Source organism: Diabrotica undecimpunctata, chromosome 7 (assembly GCF_040954645.1).
Source record: "Diabrotica undecimpunctata isolate CICGRU chromosome 7, icDiaUnde3, whole genome shotgun sequence".
Lineage (NCBI taxonomy): Eukaryota > Metazoa > Arthropoda > Insecta > Coleoptera > Chrysomelidae > Diabrotica > Diabrotica undecimpunctata.
Genome location: NC_092809.1, coordinates 143,976,645 through 143,994,824, shown reverse-complemented (window position 1 = coordinate 143,994,824; position 18,180 = coordinate 143,976,645). Strand labels below are relative to the sequence as shown.

At 32.4% G+C, this 18,180-nt stretch overlaps 1 protein-coding gene across 1 annotated transcript; it reads left to right on the top strand.

The window, feature by feature from the left end:
• The first annotated feature begins 1,306 nt into the window (after nucleotides 1-1,306).
• eRF3 (eukaryotic translation release factor 3) lies at nucleotides 1,307-16,184 on the top strand. The gene is made up of 7 exons (XM_072538426.1): nucleotides 1,307-1,668; nucleotides 5,205-5,642; nucleotides 5,744-6,044; nucleotides 6,234-6,555; nucleotides 7,764-8,027; nucleotides 9,892-10,060; nucleotides 10,502-16,184. Exons 1-7 carry the CDS (start codon nucleotides 1,437-1,439, stop codon nucleotides 10,543-10,545), a joined length of 1,770 nt encoding a protein of 589 aa, XP_072394527.1. The 5' UTR covers nucleotides 1,307-1,436; the 3' UTR covers nucleotides 10,546-16,184.
• Nucleotides 16,185-18,180: the final 1,996 nt, after the last annotated feature.

Genomic DNA, 18,180 nt, shown 5'->3' with positions numbered 1-18,180 from the left:
AAACATTAAATCCTTACAAAAACTGTATATAACCTAAAAAATTAGGCTATGTGAGAAGTGATCTTAAAGTTATGTACCATCTTTACTGGGAGTTGACCTAACCAATTTCAGTTGAAAATACGTTTATTTTGACCTTTCGACTTCCACTTCGGAAATTGTTCACAAAATACCTTAATTAATTACTTTTTACGTATAGTATAGTCGTTGAAGATTTTGTCTCTAAAAACGAGACAAACAACTTAATTTTGATGAGAATGTCAATTTTGGAAGCACAAAAAAGCTGCAAAAAAGTTTGCCACTCCTAACGCCCGGCTTCCCCCTAAAACCCCGACACGTAGGAAAACATCGATGATTTTCCAAGAATCTGTACGGCGTAGAAAAAAATTTTCAAAGCTGAGCTGATTTTGAACAAAGTTGATTATTTATACAAAGCATGTGGTGTTCGTGTGTATCAAGGTATAAAAAATGCTTATTAAAAGCTTAAAACTTTTATTTTAAAGAAGATCTTTTCGGAATTGAATCATTCCATCATCAGTTTACTAAAAGAGAGAGTAAAAATACCAATGTTAAAAACACGTAAGTTGAAATTTAAATGTATAGAAAGAACACTTTGGTTTTTTACTACTTACATAAAAAGTTGTTAAAAAACATTGTTTGGCCACAGAAAACCACTGGAAGGACGAAGGAAGAAAAACTAAAAATAGGGGCATCTAACATGACCCCCGGAGCTGGTGAGATTTTGTCGACTTACATTACCTCTGATCTGTGCTGGACTCTAGGGTTAACTGATAGAAAGATGGTATGAAAAATCAGTCATAAAGGTCATAAATAGATGCAAAATATCCTAAATAATGTGATTATCACGAACATCTTATCTAAAAATATTAAAAGTAAAAAATATTTTAAATTAGAGTCATTATCAGAACACAAGAAATATTACAAATGGATTTGTGTAATTGATAAATAAGGTAATACACAATCAAAACAGAATAAATTTCTAATTGCAATATTACAAATGTTCATGTATTTGTATTTGAGAAATTATTAAAAAATATATTCTTTAATTGTTACACGTAAAATTACGCAAATGCACTTACTTTTAAAAGGAAAAAAAAAGAAGGCGGGAAATACAAACTCATTTTAAATAAATGTCTTATCGTGAAATTTCTAAACTACTGTTAATTGACAAAAAATATGAAGATTTAAAAATGTGAAAATAAAAAATGTTATTTTTAGTGACTTAGTGATTTCGATTTTCTAACGTTCTTAACTGGTAGCGATTCAAAATGACACTGTTGACATATGACATTCGGCCATTGTGAGAGATCGGTGGTAAGTGGAAGAACGCACGCGGTGCGAAGATTTGCAGCAGCGTTGAGTTTATGGTAGATTTTTTTATTAACTCTTTAGTAATTTATTGAAACTAAGTGCACAATATGTCAAATAATACAGCCCCCGACAGTTGGGAATCTCAAGCCGATTCTACATCGACAAATAATTCGCCACAACATACTGCAGATGTGACAGCTCAGTTTTCCACGTTGAACGTTAATGCTGTCGAATTTGTGCCTTCATTTTCCTTTTCAAAAGCTCCAGAAGTAGTTGAAGTCTCTTCTCCGACAAATTCCCAAGGATCTAATAGTTCACCGCAACATAATCTTATAAATGGTAAGTCACATAATACTAATCATATTTAGGTTATACACCCCCCTCTGATACCTGGTTCCCACCTAAATTTCGGCTTTCCTTACTTATAATTGACTTTATTAGTTTAATTTCCTTTAGCTCTATAGTATGAGCCTAATATAGAATATATTATATAAATACACAGTTATTATTTTTGTTACTGAGGCCAATTACTTACTGTTGGAAAGTCCCATGACTTTTTATTACCTTTCGTAAAAAGTACAATTAAAAGAATCATTTAATAACGTTTTCTAATTAGGGAGTGTACAAGATTGTATCAAAATAACATTACCAATACCTGATAACCAGATATATCTGGTTTTAGCAGTAAGTTCAAACATCTATACTGGAAGTGATCTAAATATAAATTGTGAAATAATTACTTTTAAACCAAAAAATCTTGAAAATTCTTTTGGTATATTACTACCCAGTTTCTCATTATGAGACTTAGCTTGTGCAAACATTTATATGCTGCAGCACTAAGTAGAACAATACAAATTAGTGGTAGGTATATTTTTTTCTAAAAGTTTGTTGGGGTATCAAGATTTTGAAATAAATTGAATAGTATTAGGAAAAGTTTTATTGCTAATGAAGTACAATGTTCTTTATTTTTCCATTGTTTGCTCAAGACATGGCATTTGTACCATATGGATGAACATCTGATCATTTAGTACTTTTTGTGGAATCTTCCAATTGTTGATACCTTATATCAAAATCAGCTGCTATTAATTATGTTTTGGAAAGAAGTTATTACATTTAAGGTTGCTAATTCAATCCTTAATAATTAGACCTCCATTGTAACAGCTATTTAAGTAAGTGCTAGATAGCTATGTCTCCTGACACAGAAAATGCAAGTTTTTTGACAAAAAAACATACTATTTTTCACTATAGTTACTGGTTCTATTTACTTAAAATACGAAAGGAGCAATGCATAATATGTGGATGCTATTTCTAATTTAAACAATAAATTAAGTCATGATTCCTATGGTATTTCCTTTTATTTCATAAAAAATGTATTTTTACACTGACTAAAGCTTTAAATACTTTTTAGTTCATCATTTAATAATCAGTCTTACTTAATTTGAAATGGTAATAAAAACAATACCAAAAATAAAATTAAGAATAAAAATAATAAGAAATATAATAAAATAAACATGATGTTAGAAGAATAGTCAAAATCAGAAGTCAGCTAATATTGTGGAATTCTGACTATCTTGTACACATTGTTAAAGAGTTTTGACAATAACTCAAGTTGCTCTTTTTCTGAAAGTTATATAATTGTCTCTTGGTAGTTTCAATTATGTTCAGTATTCATGTTTTATGTATTTGTTTATTAAGTTTTGTAATGACTTCCACATATTTAAGAAATTTCATTTTTCTAGCTTGAATTCTAGAGTTATTTCCCAGCTGTCACATTCTTATAACAGAGTGATCTATCTCTCAAAAATAAAGACGCCCTAGGTAATTGAAATATCTCACTATCATTGTTTACTAAAAATTTTACTTATTTTACTTTGAAACATTCTACAATTAAAAAACATGTTAATCATTCATGTGACGTTTGGATTCCTGCTAATTTTCATCTGCTTTAAATCACTTCATTTTATCAATATTGCAACAAAGATCACAACAGAATCGCAGTTTGTTCAGAGTAGATGCTTTTTCATCTTTTTTGCTGCCTTCATCGTTAACATTTTTATTTTTGATTTTATGTAACTATGAAAGCTGCTATACTAAAGCTAAAAACATCCTATATATTCATGTAACTTTTACATTCTTGTTTATTTGCATCTGGTTCAAACCACTTTGTGTTATCAATATTGCAACAAAGATATCTTTTTAAGAGTGTAAAAATACATATAAAGGATTTATATATTTTATTTACAAATTTCTGTAAGTACTTATCAAATAGATGTGATAAAAAAATGATATAGGTCTTGTAAATACTTCCTTCCATTGTTAGTTCACCTTAGTATGTCTTTATAATGTTGTTTTCAAACCTTTTTGACTAAGAGGACTGTATGAATCCTTATGTATGAATGTAAGCTTCTTGGTACACATCCCAGCTGAGATTATAGGAATCTCTTGTAAATAATCTATAGGAACAAAAATGGTAATGGACAGTTGTCTTCTAGAGCAAGTGAAAAATTTCAGTTATCAAAAGTTTTGGAAAAGTATTCAGCAAGTAAATTGACAATCTCCATGCTAGAAGAGCCAGAAATATTATAGTGCATAACAGAAGGAATATTATTCCTGTTTTTTTTTACTGTTAACAAATTTCCAGAAATTATTAACATTATCTTTCAGACAGGATTCAGTTAGAGCAACATAATCAAGATGGCATTGTTCTTTCAGTTATTTACAGCTACCTCATAATAAAGAAAACTCATAGTCAGCAAATAATTGAGATTTTAGATATTTTTTATGCATTTTCTTCTTTTTGATTTGAGAAAACCAGACAGGAAACTTTTTTGCTGAATACTTTTTCAGGGGAACAAAAATATCAATTACAAGGTAAATAACATCATAAAACATGTTGATCATATCATCAAGACTTTTATCTTTAAACAAATCATCCCAGTTAAATTTTGAAAGAAAGTTTGTTACTCCCCGTACACTCATTAAGCCAAAGTCTTTATAAAAGCCATCTCCAATCAATCATGACTCTTTGAAATATTGAGATTCACATTTAAACCCAAATGAGAGTGGAGGATGATGCCTATCCTCTAGGACTAGGGACTCTCAGCTCTAGATACCTCAACCTCTTCATCTTGGAACAGGACTAGATCTAATAAGGAGTTGTTTTCATTTTTAACAGTGTTTACTTGATACAGATTATGAAAGGAACATAAAAATGAGAAGAATTGAATGGAATCAACTTCATTCGGTGAGGTTCCTGGTAATGGAGTAGCCACAGAAGACAATCCATCAATGGACCTCTGACAATTGGGAAGATTAAAATCTCCCAGGATACATACCTTATATTCTGGAAACTTTTCAGCTAGATTATCTACATTTTCTGCAAATTCGACATACTTCTCAATAATACTATGTGGTGGAAAGTAGACAGCTGTAAAGATAAACTTGTTGATGTGGCCAATCTCAATCTTGACAAACAGATGTTTGATATTTTGAGTCTGTTGTAGTCAAACATTTGCAGTCAGCGCTCTTTATATCATCTGTTAACCATGTTTCATTAAAAACTAAAATATTATATTGTGAGTATGAAATATTTTCAAACAGTAGTTGAAGTTTTATATGTAACCCTCTGACATTCTGAAAATACACCAGCACTTTGAAGTCTCGACTGAGGGGGCTTTGAATGTGGTAGATATGTCTATTTTTTTTTGTATTAACTTTGGCACACTATTAACATATTTCAAAATGAGATAGAATTTCTGATGCTGTCTGTACTCGTAAAACATTTGTGATGTTTGTGTACTCAACTGCTATATTACTGTTTACAATATAATTTGGTTTTTCAGTATTAAAACATTCTGAACATTGTACCCTTACAGGAAACGTTCCTGATGAATCTACAGAACGCGTGGAAGTCAAGGAACCACCACCCATCCCTCCCGCAGACGGAGACGCGTCCCCTGGCGGCGAAGGTGGCACCTGGGAGGATGTGGCAGATGAAGACAGCACTTCTGCTTCAGCTCCTCCTGCTACTACTCCTGAAGGTGATGAAGACGAAGAACCCTCCTCGGAGGAAGCTCCCATAAAGATTAAAAAGAAAACAACAGTAAAAGAGAAACCAGAGGAAGAAAAGAAAGAACATGTTAACGTGGTGTTCATTGGTCATGTAGATGCTGGTAAAAGTACCATTGGTGGACAGATTATGGCTTTGACGGGGATGGTAGATAAGAGAACTTTAGAAAAGTATGAAAGGGAAGCTAGGGAGAAAAGTAGGGAGAGTTGGTATTTGAGTTGGGCATTGGATACGAATCAAGAAGGTAAGAATGTTTTCTATTGGACCATTTTTTATGGACAACTCAAAAAGTTATTTGATTTTCATGTATAACCGCCAATACCATTTTTAAATTTTCGTTTCCAGAACGAGACAAAGGAAAAACCGTCGAAGTTGGTCGTGCCTTTTTTGAAACAGAGAAGAAACATTTCACCATTTTGGACGCTCCTGGACACAAGAGTTTCGTTCCGAACATGATCGGCGGAGCCGCTCAGGCCGACTTAGCAGTGCTAGTTATTTCCGCTAGAAAAGGTGAATTCGAAACAGGATTCGACAGAGGCGGCCAAACGAGAGAACACGCCATGTTAGCCAAAACAGCCGGCGTGAAATACCTTGTGGTGCTGGTAAACAAAATGGACGATCCTACTGTTAATTGGGATGAAGCTAGGTAAGTGAGAGTTTGCTATTACCATAAATTAGATATATAATAGATTGCTGATAAAGTCTCTCTTTATCTCCGGAACCGGTCGAGACTAACTAGTTAAGTATTATTACAAATAGCAATATACAGAGTGATGGCTTAAGGACATTATAATGTGATTATATGAATGTTATTTTGCACCTTCTTTCTTTCCAGGTACAACGAGTGCAAAGACAAAATACTCCCTTATCTTAAGAAACTAGGTTTTATATTAAACAAAGATTTATATTTCCTACCCTGTTCCGGCCAAACGGGTCAAGGTTTGAAAGAAAAAGTAGACGAATCGATCTGTACCTGGTACAGAGGAGAAGCATTTATACCTTTTATAGATAGTTTGCCGTCTTTGTGTAGAAAAGCGGACGGACCTTTTATAATGCCCATTGTGGACAAATACAAAGATATGGGCACTGTTCTTATGGGTAAAGTTGAATCTGGAGAGTGCAAGAAAGGACAGACGATGCTCATAATGCCTAATAGGGTAAGTTTATTATTCTGATTTTTATTTAACTTTCTTAATTTTTATGTTGTCCCTTTATCACTGTCGTTATAATTTCGACTTTACCTCGTTATAATTTCGAATTTACCTCGTTATACTTTCGAACTTACCCTCTTAACAGTTACAAAACGGAACTGGTTACAAGGACAAGATAAACAGTTCTCAATGTAGTAGTAGCAATGTTGGTTTTATTTATGTATAAAGTTGCTCTAAAATAGGGATTCTATTAATTTAATATTTTGTTGGATATGTTCAGAATGGGAGGGTACACTTACAAGGGTAACATAAGAAGTTATAGGTGTATTATGGAAAATATGGCCTTGTTCTGTGTAATGTTTCTCTAATAGCTGGGTTTCGTAAATGAAGTGTGTTGTTGAAATATTTTATTGGATAAGTATATGGAATACAGAAGCATTTAGGGGATAAGGTAAAAAGTTCTCGGCATATTAGAGAAAAACTGGTTTTTATTTGTTTATAACAATTTTCTAATACCAAAATTATATCAATGAAATGGATTATGAAGGATTTTAGTAGATATATTTAAAACAGAAGTCATTATGAGTGTAATGTAAAAAGTTATTGGTGTGTTGTGATAAATGTGGTTTTATTCCTTTATAATGTTCTTCTCATAGCTGGATTCCTTGATAGTATTCGTCTAATAGTTGGATTCTATCAATTAGATTTAATGTAGGGGGGCAATATAAAAAGTTATTGGATTGTTATGAAACAGATGGCTTTATTCCGTATAAAGTTCCGCTAATAGCAGGATTTCGTAACTGAAGTGTGATTCTGAAAGATATTGTTGAATATATTCGAAACTGAATCAGTTACAGGGGTAATGTAAAAAGTTGTTGTGGTATTAGTGGAAAATAAATTTTTATTCCTTAATAAAGTTCCCCTAATAGCTGGATTTTATAACGGAAGTGTGATTCTGAAAGATATTGTTGAATATTTTCGAAACCGAATCAGTTACGAGGGTAATGTAAAAAGTTGTCGTCATATTAGTGGAAAATGAATTTTTATTCCTGTATAAAGTTTGTCTCATACTGGGATTTCTATCAATTAAATGTAATGCTAAAATTAAGCACTTTAACACATTAAAATGTGAAAAATTCTATCTATGAAGCATAACGTTGTTGATTTATAGACACAATTTTTTGTAAACTAAATTCTATTTTTGTGTTCTCTAGACGCCCGTAACGGTCGATATGTTACTTTCGGACGACGATGAGGTAAGTCGAGTGGTGCCCGGAGAAAACGTGAAAATAAAAGTGAAAGGCATAGAAGAGGAAGACGTCAGTCCGGGATTCGTTCTTTGCGATTCCGTCAATCCGATTCACACAGGACGAATCTTCGATGCTCAATTGGTTATTTTAGAACACAGATCTATCATATGCGCGGGATACAGTGCGGTGATGCACATCCATTGCGCGGCAGAGGAGGTCACCGTTAAAGTAAGTAGATTTTTTTACATGATCTTATCGTTTGAATGACTTTGTCTTAGGTATTTCCAAAATATGAGCAATAAGAGTTAAAAGTAGAAGAAGAAACATTAGAAACGCTTTTTAGATGGAAAAAAGGTATTTTGAACGAATGTAACAAAAAGCAACTATAGTTGCGTTGAATGATTCGTTATTTTTGTGTAACGTTTCAATAACTTCAAGTAAGCGTTTTTTGCTGTTAGATGGGTGCCTGGGCATTCCGAAAGAGGCGTCTGACGTAGCAGCTAAGGAAGATACAGCTTAGGTGTGTTTCAGACCAGAACCCTTTCATCCAGTATCAGAAATGTAAAATTGATATACGGAAGTGGTCCCTGGATCAACAACAGGCAAGATGGAGTGAGATTATCAACATCTGCAGATCAAGCAGGCCGTTAGCTCAGTCTTGTTAGGAAACCAATGAACTCATTTGAGTAGAGATGGAATTCGGGAGGTACTACAGATTCTCACACGTCACGCTAACCTCGCGAGATATCGAAACATCTGTGGGCTCAGCCAATCAGCAATGTGTCCCAGGTGTGAGGAGAGGGAAGAGATAGCTGAACACCTGGTGGGCGAACTTGATAAAAGGACAATTTAAAGTATCATTTTTGAGTTGGGATTCATTACCAAATGAATTGAATCCTAAAAAGTATCGATGCATAGAAACTCTTCATTTTTTCGGCGGCTGGATCAGTTATAATTATTTTAAATGTTAATTTTTCTTCATAATGTCTTCATTGTAGAAATTATCCTCTCAAAAGTCATCTTATAACCAAAATGGTCTACAGATTTGCGTATCTATTGCACATAGGGTGCGTTGGTATGAATATATTTAATTCAGTGAATTATACTGTTAATTTCGAATGCAAGATTCATTAGGTAAAATGAAGGAACTGTTCCAGATGTCAATTATTGCCATTGATCCGAATCATCCAAAGAAATATATGGCCCTTTTACAAAAATGACAGCTAAATTAGTTTGTGTGCTTTTAGACCTCCCAAGATAGAACTGAAAGGAACTGAAGTTAAACTAACAATTTTTTCTCTTTAAAAACATTATTATTAATTTTTTTTGTCAAGTTACGGGTCTTATGGTAATACAGTTTAAATAAAAAAAACATGAAAATTACATTTTATAGGTTTCAAAAATTACCCAAAAACTACGGAGACAAAAAATAATTAAGATGTGTCGAATGATCGTTACATTGGAGTGAACTGGATAAAAAAATATTTGGAGGAATTAATTTTTAGTTGGAAATCAGTATCACTGAATTGAATCATAAAAATTATTGATTTAGTCAAGCTTTTTTGATTTTTTAGCGGCACAATGCCTTTAAATGTCCTAATTGTCGTCTCAAAATCAACTTAAAACCGACGCGTTAGCTATTTGCGTACCCGTTTGTTGCACATAGTATGCGGTTACGCAAATCTATTTGATTTCGGTAATTAAAAGTGGTAATTTGGAGAGTAAATGGTTGAGCAATAAAGGATTGAACTGAAAAAACGGTTCCTTAAGATTTTTAAGACACATTTATACATTATTTGGTTTGAGTGTTCCCTGTGTAAAAATATTATTTTAACAAGTTTCTGGTGTATTCCTCTTTTGAAACTCGGTTGAATGAACGACGCAAATTTTAATCGGTAGTCTGAGTATTGATCCCGAGCCAATACCGCTGAACCTAATCATAAATAGGGACAGTATAACTCAACTCTATCTTGACATTAAAATAACGTTGTTCTAGTTTTCACCGTCTGAAACATTAGTTTGTTGGCAACACTGCGTATTTATGACTTTTTGTTGAGCGTTTGTTAATTTCCTAATTATTATATTGTTTCAGGCCTTAATTTGTTTGGTAGATAAAAAAACTGGTGAAAAAAGTAAAACTCGTCCAAGGTTCGTGAAGCAAGATCAAGTAGCTATTATGAGAATTGAATGCGCCGGTGTTATTTGCTTAGAACCATTTAAGTCGATGCCTCAGATGGGAAGATTTACGTTACGAGATGAAAGTGAGTACATCTTTTATTAAATATTGTTTTAAAAAATGTTTCCCATTCTTTACCGTACAAATACTTGGCATTTTTTAGTTATATGTATGTGTTCTTGTATGGCTTGATTTTTTTGTTCAATATTAACTGCGGTACCGCTCGTTTAGTCATAAGGAATTTTTGCTTTAATTTATTTTGTATCTTACATTTTCTGTATTTCGCGTTTAATCTGTATTTGAACTCCTTCATATCTTCTTTTATTTCTTTTTTTTATGTCTTTGATTTTTCTTTATTTACTTGTATTGCAAAACAACGAATGTGTTAACACCGATTTTCCACGTTATAGTTTTATTACGTCAGTTGCAACCATTTATCATCAATTATAATTGTATGTAATTGTTTATAAGCACTCTCAAAAAAGGACGATTTTTCTATATAGTAAATATTTCATTTTTCTTCCAGATAGGACAATTGCCATTGGAAAGGTCCTGAAACTGGTGGAGTAGAGCGGCTGTAGTGTCGTGAAAGAGAGACTGTCATAGATCCATAAAAGTATATTTCATCCCAATTGAAACACGAACTGAAAACTAATGGACATTTTTCAATTGTATACATCAAAACAAACCTATCGACATTTAGTGAACACCACACAAAAGTTCTGCCGGTCAAAAAAAAAGTTGTTGAGACCCGTTTCGTTTTTTCTTTTTCATTTTTTACGCGTTTAAAAACTACTGTTTTACTACTGAGGTGCTTCAACAAGTTGTAACTAATCCTGAAATTTGTAATTATTATATTTATCTTGGTAAATTGGTTTAATTATAATTTTTATTGTGTATATATTATCATTGAGCATTGGAGTTTTTTTAAGTTTGCTTGATATTTCGAAGGAACTATTTCATTTCCGTTTCTAAGTTGGAGCCATATGAAAAATTCGAATTTGTTACAATGTGATGTTAAAAGATGGGGTTACGGCTATATTTTTCTTGTTTCCTGTGATTTACTATAATCTAGCCATTAAAAAGCAACACCTGCGGTCCAAAAGTACCATCAGCGGTTAAACGATACTAACCAGCTGTTGAAAAGTACTACCAACGATTGAAAAATAGTACTAATGGGTGAGAAATACTAGATGCTGTTAAAAAACGTTACTAGCCGTTCAACAAGTATCAATAGCGATTGAAGAGTACTACCGGAGCCTAAAATACTACAAGTAGTTGAAAAGTATTACATGCGGTTGAAATAGTGTTAGTAGCCGTTGAACAATACTGCTAGCTGATTGAAAAATATAACAAACGGTTGAAAAGTCCTATTAGTACTTTAAGAATTCTACTAACAGTGGAAAAATGTCAATAATCTAAAAAAGTGCCATTAGTGGTTGAAAAATACTACTACATGTAGGAAAATATTAGATGCTATTGAAAAATGTTACTAGTGATTGAAAACATACTGTTTGTTATTAGAAATCGTTACTCGCTATTAACAAAACTGATATAAGGGTTGAAAAGTCTTATAACCTGTTCAAAATCATTATTAAGGGTTGAAAGGTACAACTTACAGTTGTAAAAGTGAACTATGTTTTCAAAAGTACTAACAGCACTTGGAAAATAATAAAAAATTGTACGAAAGTGCTAAAAGCGGTTAAAATAGTGTTTGGTTTGAAAGATACAAAAAACAGTCGAAACAATTAAAAATAACGATAGCGCATTGAAAGGTACTATTCGTGCTTGAAGAATTTAACCTAAGGGGAGGAAGATGTTGACTAGTATTTTAAAAAATGTTACTAGTGATTGAAAAATAGTATATCCTGCTGAAAAACGTTACTGGTGATTGAAAACGTACTGTTATATATTGAAAATCATTATCAAGTACTTCTAATAGTTGAAAAACTGGTACTATTGGTCGAGAAGTGTTGAAAACAGTCGAAAATTATTACTAACGTGGAGAAAATATCAATAGCAGTTAAAAAAGTGGTACTATGTTTTGAACAAGTACTGTAAATGAAAAGTAGATAAGGAAAAGTCACTTTGAAGAAGTACTACCAACTTTTGAGCAGCAATATTATAGTTGTAAAGGACTACTTGATAAATGGCAATGAGAATTATGATCAAAACAATGAACAAGTTTTGAAAAAATGTCATTAGCAGTTGAAAAATACTACATGATGCTGAAAAATGTTACTATTGGTTGAAAAAGTGCGGTTAGATATTGAAAATCATTACAATCGCCTTAAAAGTAGCGGTTGAAAAACTGACTATTGGTTGAGAAGTGTTAAAAACAGTTGAAAATCATTACTAACGGTGGTAAAATATCACTAACGGTTGAAAAAGTGGTACTCTTTTTTGAAAAATACTATAAATGAAATGTAGATAAGGAAAAGTCATTTTAAAGAAGTACTTCTAGTTGTTGAGCAGCACTGTTATAGTTGGAAAGGACTATTATAGTGATAAATGAAAATGATGATCAAAACAATGATAAAATTAAATATATTAAAATAAATCTGCAGAAAATACCTGGAAAAAAGTGGCGAAAACTGTAAAATAGAGGAAATGAAGGAATGTCTAGATAGTCAAACACTGTTTGAAAGCGCATGAGGAGAATAAGAGAAGAAGAATGATAAAGAAACATTTATTTTTTATTGAAATGTACAATGTGGACAAAAAACTATAAAAATGCCTTGATTTAAAGCCACTTTTTACTGGAAAATATTAATTTTACTTCAAAATTGTCATCGGCCGATTTCAACATTGTAGTGGGTCATTTTAAATTTGTTGAAGGCATATTTCAAAATTGTCGACGGCCAATTTTAAAATTGTTTCCAAATTGACCAATTTCTTAATTGCCGGATGCTGGTTTGAAAACTATCGCGGGACGGTTTCAAAATGATCTATCATTCTTCAAAATTTACATTGTGGTGGGTCGGTTTCCGTGGAAAATATATCTTGGAGGGTTAGAATTTGTGTAACGCTTATTCTACGCCTTAATAGGAATCCAAATGAGTCTTCCAAAGAAAAAACTATGTTTAATTGCAATGGTTTTGTAAGGAGTTATCCCTGTACCCGTTTATGGAAGCACAGAATAAACTAATTCGAAGGAAGCACAGAAAATAACACATTTTTAATCTTGTTTTTGGTATTTGGACGGTACGGCAACATAATCGGTGTCTTCACCTCTTTAACAAGAAAGATATAGACCATATGCTGAAAAGAAGTTATATATTTTATTTAAAACGACGTTTTCCATATGTCTTCACTTTAACAAACTCTTTGATATCACTCAGCAGTTGTGTGGTGTCTTTATAATGTTAATATTGAAACATTTCAATCCGATTACTACAATTTTCATTAAAGGTGCTTTAAGGCAAGTTTTTAGATGAGATCAGCGAGCGTCGTTCTCTCTTACGGCCTATTTTGAAGACTTTTTGTCGTGGAGTATCGGCATCAATTTCATTTACTTTTTAAATACTACTGGTAATACTTTAGGTTCATTTACATTGTTAGGTTATTCGAGAATTCGTCTAGATCAGTTGTCTCGAACGGTAGAAGTAAGCGAAACAATATTGAATCTCTTAGAACCTAGTCTAACCATTCCCAAGCTTCCCCCATTTATCAATGGAGGAAGAGACAAACTCAGAAAGTCTCCGAAAGGTATTTTATTCCCGAGAAACTCGAAGACTAATTGTGTGCGGACCGTCAATAGGTAATAAAAGGGTAGTACAAAAATATTACCAGGATGAGACCGAAATCTATACCCTAGACACAAACTTTCACATTTGGACATTATGTATTACATTGACATTACATTATGTAATAAAAAACGTCCACATCAGTAAAAATCGTCAAAATATTTTAGCGATAAAAGCCATATATACCATATTAAGTTCTGTTTTAGAAAGTTCAAATTATTTCTTAATTGCTTTAGTCCGATATATTTTATTCGACGTTTTTCTGATATTACCAGAGTGAGAACTGAATATATAAACTGGACACAACTTTTGACTTCTGGATCAGTTCATATTATAACTTTAGTAAAAAACGTGACCAGAAGAACAAAAATTCGATAAAAACCGATATATGATGTTTTAACGAATGTAATATGAAAATTATTCAGCGATAAAGGCCGGATATACCATATTACGAAGGTAGTGTTAATAGTTTATAGCTTAATAGTGAAAAAATAAGTTTTTTGATGAAAATTCTTATATTTCTTAATGTAATCTTTTTGTCCAATATCTTTGTTTGACTTTCACCAATAACGATATTTCGTGCCTCAAGATCAGAAACGTCTTCAAATTATGTCACAAATTTCACATTTCCAAGACAAAAACATGCATATTGTAGAGGTTATTTTCCCGCTAATGCCTTAGATGCAAATTTTTTACTGTTATGTCGAATGTGTAGATTTTTCATTTCTATCAGTTTTTTCTCAATGTAAAGTCAACAAACTTGTGGCTCTACAGCCACAAAAATCCGATAAAAACCGATGTACCATATTATGACGGTAAAGTGAAACTTTGTCAGACCAATAGTGATAAAACGAATTTTTTATTTAAAGTCATTTTTTTCTTAATGTAGTCTTCCTTTACCCGAATATATTTTGTTTGATGATTTCCAATTACTAGATTTCGTTCCTGAAGATCGGAAACTTCTTCAAAATCGCGTATTGACGCTACTGTGTTTATTTGTTCGAGAATGTTGTTTAACCACAACTTTGTTACGTTTGGAAATATATGAAAGTCACAGGAAACCAAATCTGGCAAATCAGTGAGTATTTTTCAATAAATATATCGACTTTCATCCCTTAATGAATCGACGTGTTTGTAACAGTAAAAATTGTAAATTTATACCCTGTATACAAACATTGACTTCTGGAACAGTTCAAATAATAGATATTTCGTAAACAACGTGTTCATAGTTATATGTTCCACATAACGGGAGTAAGATTAAACATTTTCGGTAATACCTGTTTAAAGAAAAGCTAAACAGGCAGTACTTACTGGAGTAAAGATATGAAGGATATCAAATTATTCACATGGAAACTTGAATGATTAAATGGATCTTTAGGAACATTTTCATACAGAGTATTCTGCCTAAAAGCTAAAATGAGCGTGCAGCGCATGAGTGTTTATTTTTTGTCAATGTTCTTCCCTGGATCTTTAAAAATCCACCAAATTTCTATCTACTGTTTGGACAAGTAACTCAGTACAGTTCATGCACAGTTGAGCAATCAGTTGACAATAAAAAAGTAATCATAACATTTTTGAAAAAATGAGAGATGAATTTGTACGCTACAAACACATATTGATTAAAACTCAAAAAACATATACCGTATTACGAGAGTAAGATGGAAGGTTTTAGGTACTCAATTACTCACACACGAGTGGTGCTCGATCGAGAGTGATCAAAATGTTATTAAAACGTCTTTCTTTTTTTTTAATAATTTCGTCTGCGTTTTACTTCCAATCTTGTAACGAATGATTATTTGCTGCGTTCTTTATCATGACCATTTCAGCGGAAGTTTTTAAAGGCTCTAAACATATTTCTGTACCTTTCCATGGTTAATTTGAATTTTTCGCCAAGTAACAAAAACAAAATTTGTTTACTTTATTAATGTTTTGTATTTTGAAATCGATTTCCGAAGTGGTAATTGAAACGTCAATAAACTTATTTTAAACTCAAATTGTGGCTTATTCCCAAGAAAAATAATAATTGCGTTAAGATGCTACAAGAAAATAGCTTCAGAACAATACGAACATATTATTTTGTGGTAATATTGAAAAAGTAATTGATATTATTTTGATCTCTTAATATTCTTAGTTTTGCGGATAATTTTCTGCATATAATTTGCTTTGAACGATACGCTGGTCTCATCTAAGAATTTCCAAGTTTATTAATATTGTGTGGACATTACATAAAATTTTAAAATGCCTTTTCAGCCAATATTCAAACGTAATTGATAAAAAAGTTGCTTTTTCGAGGAATTCAGTGTAAATATTGAAGAGTTTATAAGTTACAGTCTTGTAACGAAACCCTAAAAAACAAATTATATAGTTAGCCTTTTTGTTTAAGTTTGTTTTTTAGTCTTTTATTACTGTAAGCAAGGAAATGTTGCTATCAATTTTATATATTCAATAAAATGTCAAATTGTAGTTTGAGTTTTACTATATGAGGGTCGCGCGATTATTTTTGAGGTAAGTATGAAATTTGAATTACATTTTTAAAATTTTAATGTAAAATACGTAGTAATAATTTGCATGGGCTAAGAATTGTACTACTGACGTTATTTCCAGCAATTGGAAGGATTGTATTGGTCAAAAATAAAAATAAAGATATAAATTCTGTTACGAGTTTACCTCTGATTGTTTATTATTGTTTGTCACTACTGGAACATAGCCTGACCACAGCAAAAAGTTTGAATTGTCGACTATTACTCGGATAAGGACAAAATAACCCCGAGACACAATACTCGGATAAGGCATTAATTATATTCTCGAAACTGAATGACTGCGTGAGTGGATATAATACTGTCAACGACAGAAGAATATCCATTAAAATGCGAATATCCAACAATAGGGGTGATTTGGGGAATGGGAGCCACTTGAGGAAATATATTTTTTTAAACCATACGATTAGCCTTTAAACAATTTTAAATATTTGTATGGGAAGGTTTACATGCATATTTTTGTTATATGCGACATTTTTTTAAACAAATCTAATTATAATATAATTTATTTAAAAAAAGGATTTGGCTCCAATTGCTCCGTCATGCGGGTAATGGGAGCTACCAGTTATTTTAATAGTTAAAGTAAAGATAATTTCTAACAAAGGCTATATAATAAACTAAATCTAAGACAAATGGTAAAACAAGAACAAAAATGGTAAACCAACTCTCAATTCTACTTCTAAGATTACATAAATATCATCCATTCTATCTGTGTCGCTGTTTGGAATTCGGGAAAATGACCATCTGATTGGTGTACCTCAATTTATACTCCACTTCACAAAAAGGAGCCATTGCCACTACCAGATGTGAAAATTACCTTACATTGTCACTAATAACGTAATAACACAAGCCAGTAATGTTTGTTGCATAATATTAAAAACTTACCCACATTATCAAATACCGCAGGAACAATCGGGGTTTTGTAAAGGAAAAACGTACATATGAGCAAATCCTGAGACAACTCATTGAAAAGTCCAGAAAATTTCAACATAATATGCTTGGTTGACTACCAGAAGGCATTCGATTGTGTAAGCAGGATAAATCTTTGGTTCATTTGAATAGAGATGGGTGCATCGATACACCTGGTGACACTTATTAAAAATCTTTACTAAATGCTCTGATAATTTACAACACGGCTACACAAACCAAGATACTAAGGTCCGGCCGTCAGTCTGGTAGAGGTGTCTTAGTCGGGGTTTGTCAGAGCTAGACTACAGGTGTTTCACGAGTGAGATAAACAGAACGAAAAGACAAGAGAAGAATTTTGGGCGATACCCTATTTTTGAAAGGAACAGGGAACCGTAGTAGCTAAGAGAAGGTTCAGTGATCGCTCTTCTTGTTTGATTAGAATGCTAAATGATAATGATACATAATTACTAGTACATAAGAAAAACGCCGAACAGAGACGTCGTCAAGAAGACAGAGGCTGAAGAGAAAAGTCATCAGGAAAACAGAGAGTTGCTCATGTTAAAATAGGGGCATCAAGAGTGAGCAAAGAAGATATAAAAAGAGAAATCGAAGAGGCAAAAGGTGATATAAAAAGAGAAATCGTTGAGACAAAATAATATATATGAAAAGAGAAATTGAAAATATAATTAAAGAAGTTGAAGTAAAAATAAGTCTAGTAGTGGAAAGACCAAGCAACTGAGAGTTGAAGATAAAGCGGAAGTGATTTGTTTCCCTGTCAACGGAATAATTAAGTCTCTTACATTTGACGGCGACACCTCCTGGCCATTGTATCAGAAGACAATTCGAAGCGGCTACACAAAATATGAATAGAAGGCAACAGGTCTTACACCAATTCACCATACGTTTGCTTGATGGTCTGCCGATGTAGATCTCCAGCGACATTACGACTAGGAAGAGGACGCTAGCAAGTATTGAAGGACGCTATTGTTGCAGCATTGGAGTATGAAGAATGT

Coding starts and splice junctions, on each gene's coding strand:
- eRF3 (XM_072538426.1), top strand. CDS start 1,437: ATGTCAAATAATACAGCCCCCGACAGTTGGGAATCTCAAGCCGATTCT. Junction 1,669..5,204: donor GCAACATAATCTTATAAATG/GTAAGTCACATA, acceptor GTACCCTTACAG/GAAACGTTCCTGATGAATCT. Junction 5,643..5,743: donor ATTGGATACGAATCAAGAAG/GTAAGAATGTTT, acceptor TTTCGTTTCCAG/AACGAGACAAAGGAAAAACC.